The sequence below is a fragment of the Leuresthes tenuis genome, unplaced genomic scaffold (genome assembly GCF_036924035.1).
Source record: "Leuresthes tenuis unplaced genomic scaffold, fLeuTen1.0.hap1 SCAF_5, whole genome shotgun sequence".
Taxonomy (NCBI): Eukaryota; Metazoa; Chordata; class Actinopteri; order Atheriniformes; family Atherinopsidae; genus Leuresthes; species Leuresthes tenuis.
Genome location: NW_027325359.1, coordinates 33,244,513 through 33,258,286, shown reverse-complemented (window position 1 = coordinate 33,258,286; position 13,774 = coordinate 33,244,513). Strand labels below are relative to the sequence as shown.

Sequence of the window (13,774 nt, the reverse complement as noted above, 5' to 3'; positions counted from 1 at the left end):
TTTACTGCATGCTGAAATCTTACTTGCATATTAGAAGACCATGACCATGATCCCTCAATGTGGGTCATGATAGGAAGGAGGTTCAAAGGTCCCGTGACACAAACATGACACAACAATTTAGGACATCGAGGCGAAGGTATACCTGCTGTTTGGATTTTTGGAAAAACATGAAGTAGCATCAAGAGGTTAACTTTCCAGGTAACAGAACGGCAGTGGTCGCAACATCCCATCATTTTGTGGTTAAAATGTACCTAAACAAATAACGAAAACTTTATTTTCTTTTTAATGAAATAAAACGATAACCGCGCGTGCTAAACTTTTGCTTGTTTGAACAGAGCAGCTGCATTCTTGGCTTTATGTTAGACACGGCCACGCGAAGATCACTCTCAACTCTGAGGAGTCGTGATCGCTACTGCTGCGGGACGGATGAGACTCTCCGCGATCGTGTGAGCCTTTTTCGATTGGGCCACTAGATATGCCACCTCATATGAAGTTGCCAGGGCGTTTGCACGGACAGTATATTCACTCACCACTGTTTTTTGCATTGTTAGTTCTTGCTCTCTGCGCTGAAAAAATCAATTGGTTTATGAATTAAGCTGCTGTGTTTTGACTCTAAATGTCTCTTAAGTTTTACCGGCTTGAAGCTCTCGTGTGCCAGCACCTCAGAGCAAATGACACATTGTGGGTAGTCAACGCTGTTTTTTGTTGTGCAGGAAAAGCCCTATTTCAAAAAAGTCGGGCTGATATTTACGGAGCCTCGAACCTTTATCAGTTGCCGGTGTCGGCCCGGTCAGTGCCCTTCTTTTCTCTGGTGGTGGTTCTGGTTCTGATCTCTTTTTCTTCGTTCTCCCCCCACCACTTCACCACAGAGTGCTTCACTGACCAGAATCTGACCCGCACAGATTAGAATCGCATACAAACGCTGCGTTGATACAATGAATTTTGGACAAACAATGAAGCAGAAAACAACTCTCTGTTTGAAATTCTGTAATTTAATATGAATGTAACAACGCTTACTTTTATAATGTTTAAGTAGCCTAATGTTTAAGTTTACGTTCTGCGATTTCAATTTCAGTCTATGAACGGTTATGGTGTGTGAATGTGTCTCTATGGTGTCAGGATGGCCGAGCGGTCTAAGGCGCCAGACTCAAGGCTTGATTCCTTCCTGCGCAAAGGAAGGGAGCCAATCTTTACGCCCGTCTCGCAAGCAAAAGCACCCCAAAAAATAAAGAATAATGAAATATCGTTGACATTATTCCCTGCAGCTATATTCAGGCGATATCTCTATGCATTTTGGAAAATTGTGAGTTGCATGTTAATTGACTCACCTGGCGAGTTAGATTGCAGTTAGATTCGAACCGGAGATCTGCCGGACAGAGCTATGACGCTCCCTAGCGATCAGAAATCCGATTGCTATTTCTGATCATTGTCATCATCATCATCATCATCTGCCGCTTATCCGGGGGTCGGGTCGCGGGGGCAGCAGCTTGAGCAGAGAAACCCAGACGTCTCTGTCCCCGGCCACTTCTTCCAGCTCTTCCGGGGGGACCCCGAGGCGTTCCCAGGCCAGCCGAGAGACATAGTCTCTCCAGCGTGTCCTGGGTCTTCCCCGGGGTCTCCTCCCAGTGGGACGTGCCCGGAACACCTCCCCAGGGAGGCGCCCAGGGGGCATCCTAACCAGATGCCCGAGCCACCTCATCTGACTCCTCTCAATGCGGAGGAGCAGCGGTTCTACTCCGAGCCCCTCCCGGATGACTGAGCTTCTCACCCTATCTCTAAGGGAGAGCCCAGACACCCTGCGGAGGAAACCCATTTCGGCCGCTTGTATTCGCGATCTTGTTCTTTCGGTCACTACCCACAACTCGTGACCATAGGTGAGGATGGGAACGTAGATTGACCAGTAAGTAGAGAGCTTCGCCTTCTGGCTCAGCTCCCTCTTCACAACGACGGGTCGGTGCAGAGCCCGCAACACTGCAGACGCCGGACCGATTCGCCCGTCAATCTCCCGCTCCATTCGTCCCTCACTCGTGAACAAGACCCCGAGATACTTGAACTCCTCCACTTGGGGAAGGATCTCATTCCCGACCCGGAGAGAGCATTCCACCCTTTTCCGGCTGAGAACCATAGTCTCGGATTTGGAGGTGCTGATTCTCATCCCAGCCGCTTCACACTCGGCTGCGAATCGCTCCAGTGAGAGTTGAAGGTCACGGCCTGACGACGCTAACAGAACCACATCATCTGCAAAAAGCAGAGACCCGATTCTGAGGTCGCCAAATCGGACACCCTCAACACCCTGGCTGCGCCTAGAAATTCTGTCCATAAAGGTTAGGAACAGAATCGGTGACAAAGGGCAGCCCTGACGGAGTCCAACTCTCACCGGAAACGTATCCGACTTACTGCCGGCAATGCGGACCAAACTCTGGCACCGGTCATACAGAGACCGAACGGCCCCTATCAAGGGGTCCGGCACTCCATATTCCCGGAGCACCCCCCACAGGACTCCACGAGGGACACGGTCGAACGCTTTCTCCAAGTCCACAAAACACATGTAGACTGGTTGGGCGAACTCCCATGCACCCTCCAGGATCCTGCCGAGGGTATAGAGCTGGTCCACTGTTCCACGGCCAGGACGAAAGCCACACTGCATCTCCTGAATCCGAGGCTCGATTATCCGACGGATCCTCCTCTCCAATACCCCCGAATAGACCTTACCAGGGAGGCTGAGGAGTGTGATACCCCTATAGTTGGAACACACCCTCCGGTCCCCCTTTTTAAAGAGGGGGACCACCACCCCAATCTGCCAGTCCAGAGGCACTGTCCCCGATGTCCACGCGATGCTGCAGAGGCGTGTCAGCCAAGACAGCCCTACAACATCCAGAGCCTTGAGGAACTCAGGACGGACCTCATCCACCCCCGGGGCCTTGCCACCGAGGAGCTTTTTGACCACCTCGGCAACCTCAGCCCCAGAAATGGGAGGCCCCGTCTCCGAGTTCTCCGACTCTGCCTCTTCCGAGCACGTGTTGGTAGGATTGAAGAGTTCCTCGAAGTACTCCCCCCACCGACTCACAACATCCCTAGTTGAGGTCAGCAAAGCCCCGTCCCCACTGTAAACAGTGTTGACTGTGAGCCGCTTCCCCCCCCTGAGACGCCGGATGGTGGACCAGAATCTCTTCGAGGCCGTCTGGAAATCGTTCTCCATGGTCTCACCGAACTCCTCCCAGGCCCGAGTTTTTGCCTCAGCAACCGCCGAAGCCGCAGCCCGTCTGGCCTGTCGGTACCTATCAGCTGCTTCCAGGGTCCCACTGGCCAAAAAGGCCCGATAGGACTCCTTCTTCAGCTTGACGGCTTCCCTCACCACTGGTGTCCACCAGCAGGTTCGAGGGTTGCCACCACGACAGGCACCGACCACCTTACGGCCACAACTCCGATCAGCTGCCTCGGCAATGGAGTCACGGAACATGGCCCATTCGGACTCAATGTCCCCCACCTCCCCCGGGATATGGTTGAAGCTCTGCCGGAGGTGGGAGTTAAAGCTCCTTCTGACGGGGGATTCTGACAAACGCTCCCAGCAGACCCTCACAATACGTTTGGGCCTGCCAGGTCTGATCGGCATCCTCCCCCACCAGCGGAGCCAACTCACCACCAGGTGGTGATCAGTTGACAGCTCCGCCCCTCTCTTCACCCGAGTGTCCAGAACATACGGCCGCAAGTCCGATGATACAACCACAAAGTCGATCATCGAACTGCGGCCAAGGGTGTCCTGGTGCCAAGTGCACATATGGACACCCTTATGTCTGAACATGGTGTTCGTTATGGACAGTCCATGACCAGCACAGAAGTCCAACAACATAACACCACTCTGGTTCAGATCGGGGGGGCCGTTCCTCCCAATCACACCCCTCCAGGTCTCACTGTCATTGCCCACGTGAGCATTGAAGTCCCCCAGCAGAACGAGGGAGTCTCCGGTAGGAGCATTCTCCAGTGCCTCCCCCAGAGACTCCAAAAAGGGTGGGTACTCTGAACTGCTGTTTGGCGCATAGGCACAAACAACAGTCAGGACTCGTCCCCCCACCCGAAGGCGGAGGGAGGCTACCCTCTCGTTCACTGGGGTAAACCCCAATGTACTGGCACACAGCCGGGGGGCAATAAGTATGCCCACACCTGCTCTGCGCCTCTCACCACGGGCAACTCCAGAGTGGAAGAGAGTCCAACCCCTCTCAAGAGGACTGGTTCCAGAGCCCAAGCCGTGCGTCGAGGTGAGTCCGACTATATCTAGCCGGAACCGCTCAGCCTCGCGCACCAGCTCCGGCTCCTTCCCCAACAGAGAGGTGACATTCCACGTCCCAAGAGCTAGCTTCAGTAGCCGAGGATCAGACCGCCAAGGCCTCTGCCTTCGGCTGCTACCCAGCTCACATCGCACCCGACCCCCTTGGCCCCTCCCACGGGTGGTGAGCCCGTCGGAAGGGGGACCCACGTCATCATTTCGGGCTATGCCCGACCGAGCCCCATGGGCACAGACCCGGCCACCAGGCGCCCGCTGCCGGGCCCCACCCCCGGGCCTGGCTCCGAGGGGAGGCCCCGGTGTCCCATATCCGGGCAAGGGATCACGAGGTCCAAATTTTTTGTTCATCATGGGGGGTCTTTTGAGCTGTTCTTTGTCTGGTCCCTCATCTAGGATCTGTTTGCCTTGGGTGACCCTACCAGGGGCTTAAAGCCCCGGGCAACATAGCTCCCAGACTCATTGGGGCACGCAAACTCCCCCACCACGATAAGGTGACAGCTCAGGGGGGAGATCATTGTATTAATTAATAATTATTCTGTGTGTATTACTAAGAACATGGCTTTAGCTTTAGGATTCTATGCCCCAATGACAAGTAATTATTGTCTGTTTATTGTTGTTATTATAATAATAATAATAATAATAGCCATAATAATAATAAGACTGATACCATAACAGTGTCACATTATTGTATTTATTCATACTTATTATTTTGTGTTTATTATGAAGAACATTGCTGGCTTTAAGATCACATGCCCCTCATTGACTTGTAATGTTTATTTCTGTTTCTGTGTAATGATAATAACAATAAAGTGTGTCTTCAAAGGCTGTGGGACAATATGGAGCTTTTTTGATGATGTCTTAAATGTTGGTGCAATCAGATTTAATGTATATGAACATATAAGTAAAATAAACAGATATTTAAGAATCAAGAAGAATCAAGAGTCTTTATTGTCTTTATACGAGGTAATGAAATTTTAATAAAACACTTTGAAGTGAAACTACAGAAAAAAACTGTACACTAAGTTAGAAAAATAAATAAGTAAAAGCATAAAAACTCTATACATTCTATACATGGAAGCACACAATATACAATATTTGCAAGCAAAACAGTTGTAATTTATTTTGCTGGTGGTCTTTTCTCTTTTAACCACTCTTCAAGTGTTTTTTCGTTGGAGGCACGCGAGCAGAATGTTGCATTCCCGTGACGACTGTGCCCGAACTCTTTCGTTTTGGGGTGGCCACACTGGCTACAGGTGTTGTAGCCGACTCCTCTGACGTATTTCCTTTTTTGGACTCCACTCTCCTCCTCAAGAGCCCGCCGGCGCCTGTTCCTCTCTGTGTACCGGGACACAGGAGCAGCAGGGGACAGAATTAGTGGAACTGGGCCCGCACTAGAAGTTGAGGCACCAGACGCTGTCAGTACCAGTGACACAGTTTTGACTGGATTCAATTAAATTCAATTCAATTTTATTTATATAGTGCCAGATTACAACAATTGTCATCTCAAGGCACTTAAGTAATACAGTCCAATTCAAGCCAATTGGAATTCAATTCATTGTAATCATAATCCAATTAATTCATATAGAGCCAATTCAAAAAATTAATATCCTAGCTACGGAAACCAACAGATTGCACCGAAACTTGTCTTCAGTCCAATCTCCCGTCCTGAGCCTGAGGGACTGTGGAAAGGAACGACTCCCTTTTAACAGGAAGAAACGTCTGGCAGAACCAGAACCAGGAAGAAACCACTGGCAGAACCAGACTCAGGAAGGGTGGCCATCCGCCTCGACCAGCTGGGGTTTGAGAAGACAGAAAAGAGGGAAAAGAGGGGGGAAAAACACCATAACACCATTCAAAGGATATCTGTTGGAACAGGGAAACATACGTTAATAACCACAATAATGTCACATGTACATAAAATCAATTGTGAAATTAAACAGGGGGAAAAAGAGAGCAAAGTGAGGAAAGGTGTGACAGATGAGGTCCCCCAGCAGTCTAAGCCTATAGCAGCTTAACTATGGGATGTTTCAGGATTACCTGAACTATAAGCTTTATCAAAAAGGAAAGTTTTAAGCCTAATCTTAAAAGTGGAAAGGGTGTCTGCTTCCCGGACATTTACTGGCAGCTTATTCCACAAGAGAGGGGCCTGATAACTGAAGGCTCTGCCTCCCATTCTACTTTTAGAAACTCTGGGAACAACAAGTAAACCTGCAGTTTGGGAGCGAAGTGCTCTGTCAGGAAAATATCTTACAATGAGATCTTCAAGATATGATGGAGCTCGGTCATTAAGAGCTTTATATGTGAGAAGAAGAATCTTAAATTCTATTCTGAATTTAACAGGGAGCCAATGAAGAGAAGCTAAAACTGGAGAAACATGATCTCTCCTGTTAGTTCTCATCAGAACTCTGGCTGCAGCATTTTGGATCAGCTGGAGGCTTTTCAGAGAATATGTGGGACAGCCCAAAAATAAGGAATTACAGTAGTCCAATCTTGAAGTAACAAATGCATGAACTAGTTTCTCTGCATCACCCTGAGACAGGATGTTCCTGATTTTAGCAATATTACGAAGGTGAAAGAAGGCAGTCCTAGAAACCAGTTTTATATGTGCGTCAAATGATAAATTCTGGTCAAAAATAACTCCAAGGTTCCTCACTGTAGAACTAGAAGCAAAGGAAATACCATCTAGAGTAACTATATAACTAGACAATTTCTCCCTGAAGCGCTCAGGTCCAAAGAGAACAACTTCAGTTTTGTCTGAATTTAAAAGCAGACAGTTCTGAGTCATCCAGGTTTTTATGTCTTTAAGACAGGCTTGTAGTCTGACCAACCTATTGGTTTCATCTGGTTTCATAGATAAGTACAGCTGAGTATCATCAGCATAACAATGGAAATGTATGCCATGCTGTCTGATAATGTTACCTAATGGAAGCATGTATAAAGTAAAAAGAATCGGTCCAAGCACAGAACCCTGAGGAACTCCATGACTTACTCCAACGTGTGAGGAAGATTCTTCATTTACAAGAACAAACTGGAATCTATCAGATAAATATGACTTAAACCAGCCTAATGCAGTTCCTTTAATCCCAATAACATGTTCAAGTCTCTGTAAAAGAATGCTGTGATCGATCGTATCAAATGCAGCACTAAGATCCAACAGGACAAGCACAGAGACAAGTCCGCTATCAGAAGCTAACAGGAGATCATTGGTAACTTTCACCAGTGCTGTTTCTGTGCTATGATGCACTCTGAATCCTGACTGAAACTCTTCAAAAAGATTATTTCTATGTAAATGAATATGAACATATAAGTAAAATAAACAAATATTTAAGAATCAAGAATTAACGATGAAAGTCCCAAACTGTGATGACATGGGCTGCGCAGGGTCTGGTGCCATGGGGGAGGGTAAAATAGGGTGCACCCTGGTGGCAGCAGCGGGCCGTCGGCCTGGCCGCAGAACAGGAGCCTGTCCTTCCAGATTTGGAGGGAGGACAAACTCATGTCTTGGGCCAGATGTGGAGGGAAGGAGCCCCAGCTTCTCCTTTGGTGGTGGAAGCTGGTCGGGTGCCAGAGGAATCAGGTTGGTTGGAGCCATTCCCTGAGAAAGGACACTCTTCTCCTGGCTCTTCAGTCGCCGTTGAAACCTGAGAGAAGACCATTTTTTCTTAGATATGTATTCATTAGAGAACTATTCAGTCAATTTGAGGTGAATAATGTGCCTGACCTACCATTGAATGAGTGTCCTCTGATTTAGCTCAAAGAGCTGGATCATCGTCTCTGCCAGGACCCCGGGACTGCTAAGCACCAAGTCCCAGATGTGGTGGTAGTCGCTCAGGACCATCTGGGGGTGGAAACTCCAGCCTTCTTGGTGGTAGTCTTGTGCAAAGTGCACAGCCTTATGCACATTGCCTCCAACAAGCGGCTGGTGCTGGGCCACTGTGCTGGCCCCCCAGGATGTCCTATCAAGCAGCGCTTCACACTCTCCACACCCGGCGTGACTCCAGACCGCTTAGGAGCCTTAAAACGGCCACTTGTCAGTCGCGGCTGATGACGAGGCTGGTAGTTGACCCGCTCTTTGTCGCCTTCAGGGAGAGCTGTCCACAGAGCAGACAGATGTGTCCAGATGTATTAACCCACAATCAAACAATTTTATGTTAAAATACTCTACAGATGTTTACTTCATCCCAATTACAAGCAATATAAACAACATACATGATTAACATGTAATATAATCACATTTATGGATTAAAGTGCAATTATTTTTTTTCAATAAAATGTGATTAAAAAAATAAAAAGGGTGGAAAACATTCAAGAAATGTGAAAATGAAGCAAGGTTTTTTGGTATAACTATCATGTATTATTCATTCGAACTTTTTCAACTTTGAACATTTACAAAACATAAGTAAGATCTCAATCTCAGCTCGGCTGCTGACCACTTGGTCCTGGGGCCTGCTGCTGTCGAGCTGTGGTTCATTCTCGTTTAGGAGATAGCTGATGATTAATGTCATCCTCTTCTAAAAGTCACTGTCAGACTCTGAATTTTCAGAAATTTGATCTTCATATTCTGAAACCTCTTCCCCCACATTGTCATCAAAAGTGTCTGTCTTGACCAAAATCAGTTTCAAGGCCTTGTGTGCGATGAATCTTTTGGTTGTTGCGGAGAATCGGTTGTATTAGTAGTTATCACTGGGAAAGCTATATTTATTGTCCCCCCCCCCCCCCCCCCCCCAAAAAAAAAAGAGGAGGGAAAAAAAAGAGGGAAAATGAAAAATGTGCAGGAATATGATAACAGGTGCAGGTGCATGAATGTCGGTTTGACACACGCACACGCACACGTGCGCTCTCACACACACTCTCACACACACACACTAACAGCTGGCCAAGAGAGGAGGAGGACAGAGTTTAGGGACACAGGGCCTACAAGTTCCACACATTTATTAGACCTGGGTCCGTTATGATATAAATAAATAATTGTCATCATACGTTTTGATTTTTTTATCACAAGAAAGACGATTTCTTGTGATAAAAAAATCAAAATGGGTCCCACAGACCCAAACCACACACAATTAAACATGCTTAATTGTGCCAAGTTTAAGTTTTACGTCTGTGTAATAATAGTTATGATGATAATAATAATGACTTTATTCATATATGATATTTTAAAACATACATTTACAAAGTATTTCAACAATAATAAAACAGTAATGCAAAACATAACTATATATATATACATAAATTATGTACCTACCTACATACATACGTACCTGTATAATCTCCCCCGCTCTGTCTGTCTGTACGCACACATAGCCTAGCTTTATATTAACCTGTTTTATATTTAATGTTTATAGATGACCAAGACAGGAAAACCGGACACATACTGGAAGGACATCTGTATAAAATATGCCCAGGGCCAGTACCATTTCTCCACTGGCAAACGGCCAGGGGCCAAGAAATGGAAAAAGGCCTGGGAGAAAATAGATGCTTGCCCCCTGCAGAGCCACACAAAGGATCTGTTTGGGAGAAGGCTTCGGTGCTCCTGTGGGTTCCATAAGGTAGGTGAAATTATTTATTAAGTCATGATGATTCACTGTAGCATGTGCATTCATTTATTGAACAATATATATCTGCACAATTAGAGAAAATTACTAGTGTTCTTAGTGTGTTCTTAGTTGCATGTAGCATGGCCCTCAGATCTGTCATCAGGCGCTGGCTCTAGTGAGGCAGGAGCAGTTGAGATGGAGGCAGGGCAAGTCCGAGTCTGCGCAGAGTTAGGCAGAGGAGGCATGGAGACAGGGAGAGGAGACACGGAGGCAGGGGGAGGAGACACAGACAGGACCATCAGAGGCAGGACCATCAGAGGCAGGACCATCAGAGGCAGGACCATCAGAGGCAGGACCATCAGTGGCAGGACCATCAGAGGCAGGACCATCAGAGGCAGGACCATCAGAGGCAGGACCATCAGAGGCAAGACCATCAGTGGCAGGACCATCAGTGGCAGGACCATCAGAGGCAGGACCATCAGTGGCAGGACCATCAGAGGCAGGACCATCAGTGGCAGGACCATCAGTGGCAGGACCATCAGAGGCAGGACCATCAGAGGCAAGACAGGGAGTGCAATGTTATAAGAGGAGATGTGTGACACCTGTGGGGCCAAGGTGCAGGGTTTAATATTTAATATTTAATTAATGATACTATTTGTAATGCTGCTTGTCCAATGTATGCATGTAACTGTTTTTGTTGGTGTCAGGATGGCACAACACTGCACATGGTTGCAGACCCTTGCAGTGGTTCTCAAGAACAAAGTGGCTGAGGAGGGTAAGTAGAAAGACTGTCTTGTGCATAACAAGATGGCAATGATAGGTACTTACTGGAGAGATATTCGGTTCAATTCAATTTTATTTATATAGTGACAAATCGTAACAGACGTTATGTCAATGGTCATCGCCTGGCTACTACCATCCCTACAGTGGAGCATGGTGGTGGCAGCATCATGCTGTGCGGACGTTTTCAGCGGCAGGAACCGGGAGACTTGTCAGGGTTGAGTGAAAGCTGAATGCAGCAATGCACAGAGACATTCTTCATGATAAACTGCTTCAGAGCGCTCTGGACCTCGGACTGGGGCGAAGGTTCATCTTCCAACAAGACAACGACCCGAAGCACAGCCAAGATAACAAAGAATTGGCATCAGAACAACTCTGTGAATGTTCTTGAGTGGCCCAGGTTTGATTCCGATTGAACAACAGAGATCTGAAAATGGCTGTGCACCGATGCTCCCCAGCCAAGCTGGTCAGTTTCACAGGTTCTCCATAAAGATTCAATTTACCAGCATTATTTTGATGGAAAGGAAAAAACCTACATCCCATAAGAAGCAGGGTTGTCAAATTATCGCGTTAATGGAGATTAATTAATTACAGGGATTTTTAGTGCGTTATATTTTTTAATCGCGTTAATCTAATTTTTAATCTCTAACTTTGCTGTTTCTGAATGCCAGTTGCCTTTTTTTAAAATCCGTTTTTATACGTTGGGCTTCTTGTACTTGGGTTGGAAATCAATGGTCTGTCACACCCTGAAGTGGACATTGATTGGCTGTCATTGTGTTTGGGATGGTTTGGGATAAGCTGATAGGCCCCCACTGTAGTTGGGCAAGGTGAGGAGACTTGAAAATGGAGGAGCATGTAAGAGTTGTCGGTCCAATGAATGGAAAATTTACATTTCACAAACGCCTCGACGGCACCATTGATAAAGGTAGAGTGATCTGCATTCTTTGTAAGAAGGAGTTTGCTTACCACCGAAGTAGCTCAAGTTTAGCCTACCACATCAACGCAAAGCACCCAGTCGCGAGTGCAGCCACAGCTAACGTTAGCAATTTAGCGATCTATAGCAAAGCTCTTCGCCAAACTAAACTCGAGGAGAACATCCCGCGTATGAGCAAGTCTGCGACCGACAGGCTGACGAATGTTCTTGCCAAGTGGATAGCGATGAACTGCAGGCCGATAAACATAGTGGAAGACGAGGGGTTAACAGAGGTGTTGCAAACTGCGTCCAATGACCCATCATACAAGCCACCGTGCAGGACTACAGTGACGACCAAAATCAGCAAGATGTACGACGGCGAAAAGAAAAACAAACTTGAGATTTTGGTGGAGGATTTGCCCAACTTTGTTGCTATAACTGGAGATCACTGGACCTCAGCTGGCAACCACAGCTATTTGGGGGTGACCGGACACTTTATTGATGGTGAGTGGAACCTCAACTCGTTTGCGCTGACCGTCATGAAAACAGAAACCAGGCACTTTGCTGATAAATGCGCCGAACAGTTCCTCAATGTGGCAAATGACTGGGGAATTGAAAATAAGATATCCACCATCGATACAGATAGCGCAGCAAACATGCTGGCTGCTATGAGAGCCCTTCCATATGAGCACATCGCCTGCAATGCTCACATTCTCCAGAGGACCATCACAGTCTGCCTCGATGGCAGTGGGTTTGCTGGTGTACTAGCAAAGTGCCGCAAGATTGTTGGCCATTTCAAACAAAGCCCTGCAAGTACCACAGAACTTAACCAGCAACAAGTTACACTTGGAAAAAAAAGCGAGCAACTTATACAAGATGTACCAACCAGGTGGAATTCGACACTCGCAATGGTCTCACGCCTCCTACGCAACCGAGAGGCTGTCCAGGCTACGTTGGACCAACAGAACAACCACAGATGGGTCATGCTAACCGAAGCTGAGTGGGGGAAACTGCAGAGGCTGGAGGTCCTGCTTGAACCATGCAGGTAAGCCCAAATAAACACCTGTCCATTTTAATGAAATAAACTACACATGTGTCATCCAAAAATGAATGAACATTAGGTAGTACTTCTCGGGGCAATTAAATTGGAAATTTAAATGTCCAGCGATGTTTATTTTTCAAACTTATCCACCTCTACAGGTATGTGACTGAGCTGCTGGGTGGTGAGGCCTACGTCTCTTGCTCTGTAGTGCTGCCTGCTTTTCGCCATCTGGACCGTGTCATGGACATCACTGATGATGATCCAGCCTATGTGGTGAAGTTCAAGAATGCCTTCCAGAGGGACCTGGAAGCACGGCAAGCTGTAGTCAATGAGACGTGGTTCAAGGTGGCCACAGCACTGGATACACGTTTCAAGGATTTGAAATGTCTTCCAAGAGAAAAGAGGGAACAAGTAAAGACTATAAGGATAAGCTGGACTATTGAGTCCAATTTTATCAAATCAAGCTTTATTTATATAGCACTTTTTACATATAGGAAATGCAACACAAAGTGCTGCACAAAATAAAATAAATCTACCTGTCCATCTATGTATTCATTCATTCATTCAGGTGTGGACCAGTCTGGAAAACATGCTCCAAGCAGCAGAGCCTAGAAGAGCAGCTACTCTCCAGCCCTCCACAGAGGATGATCAACCAGCTCAGAAGAAGAGGAGAAGCGCTCTTCTGCTGGGGTCTGACTCAGAAGAAGATGGAATGGAGTCCGGAGAGCTGCAGCGCTACAGAGCAGAGCCCAGCATCAGTATTGATGACTGTCCCCTGCAGTGGTGGTATGCTCACTCAGGAGCCTATGAAAAGCTGTCAGTCGTGGCACGCAAGTACTTGGCCTCCCCGGCAACCTCCGTACCTTGTGAGAGACTGTTTAGTCTCGCAGGCCACATAGTACAAAAGAAAAGGGCAGCCTTGCTCCCAGAAAATGTGACCAAGCTGGTCTGTCTCAGCAACTGGCTGAAGAAGAAGAAATAAGAAGCATGAGGTCAGCATAGCTGCCATGTCATCTGTACCCCAATTAGAAGTGATTGCTTGATGTTATTTCAGCACTTTATTTTGTGATGATGAACAATGTTATTTTTGATGTGCTAACAGCACTGTGATTGCTGGTTCTGTTTTATTTATTTTATATTATCTGAAGCAGAGGAAAAGCAACAAGTTCAGTGTCCAGTACTTCTATTGATCTGAAAAGTGTTGTTACTGTTTTTTTGAT

The 13,774-nt window shown here is 47.0% G+C and overlaps 1 protein-coding gene across 1 annotated transcript; it reads left to right on the top strand.

Moving 5' to 3' along the window:
• Positions 1–11,442: 11,442 nt before the first annotated feature.
• Positions 11,443–13,536, top strand: LOC140306748 (E3 SUMO-protein ligase ZBED1-like). Its single transcript, XM_072385341.1, has 3 exons — positions 11,443–12,557; positions 12,713–12,965; positions 13,123–13,536. Exons 1-3 carry the CDS (start codon positions 11,443–11,445, stop codon positions 13,534–13,536), a joined length of 1,782 nt encoding a protein of 593 aa, XP_072241442.1.
• Positions 13,537–13,774: the final 238 nt, after the last annotated feature.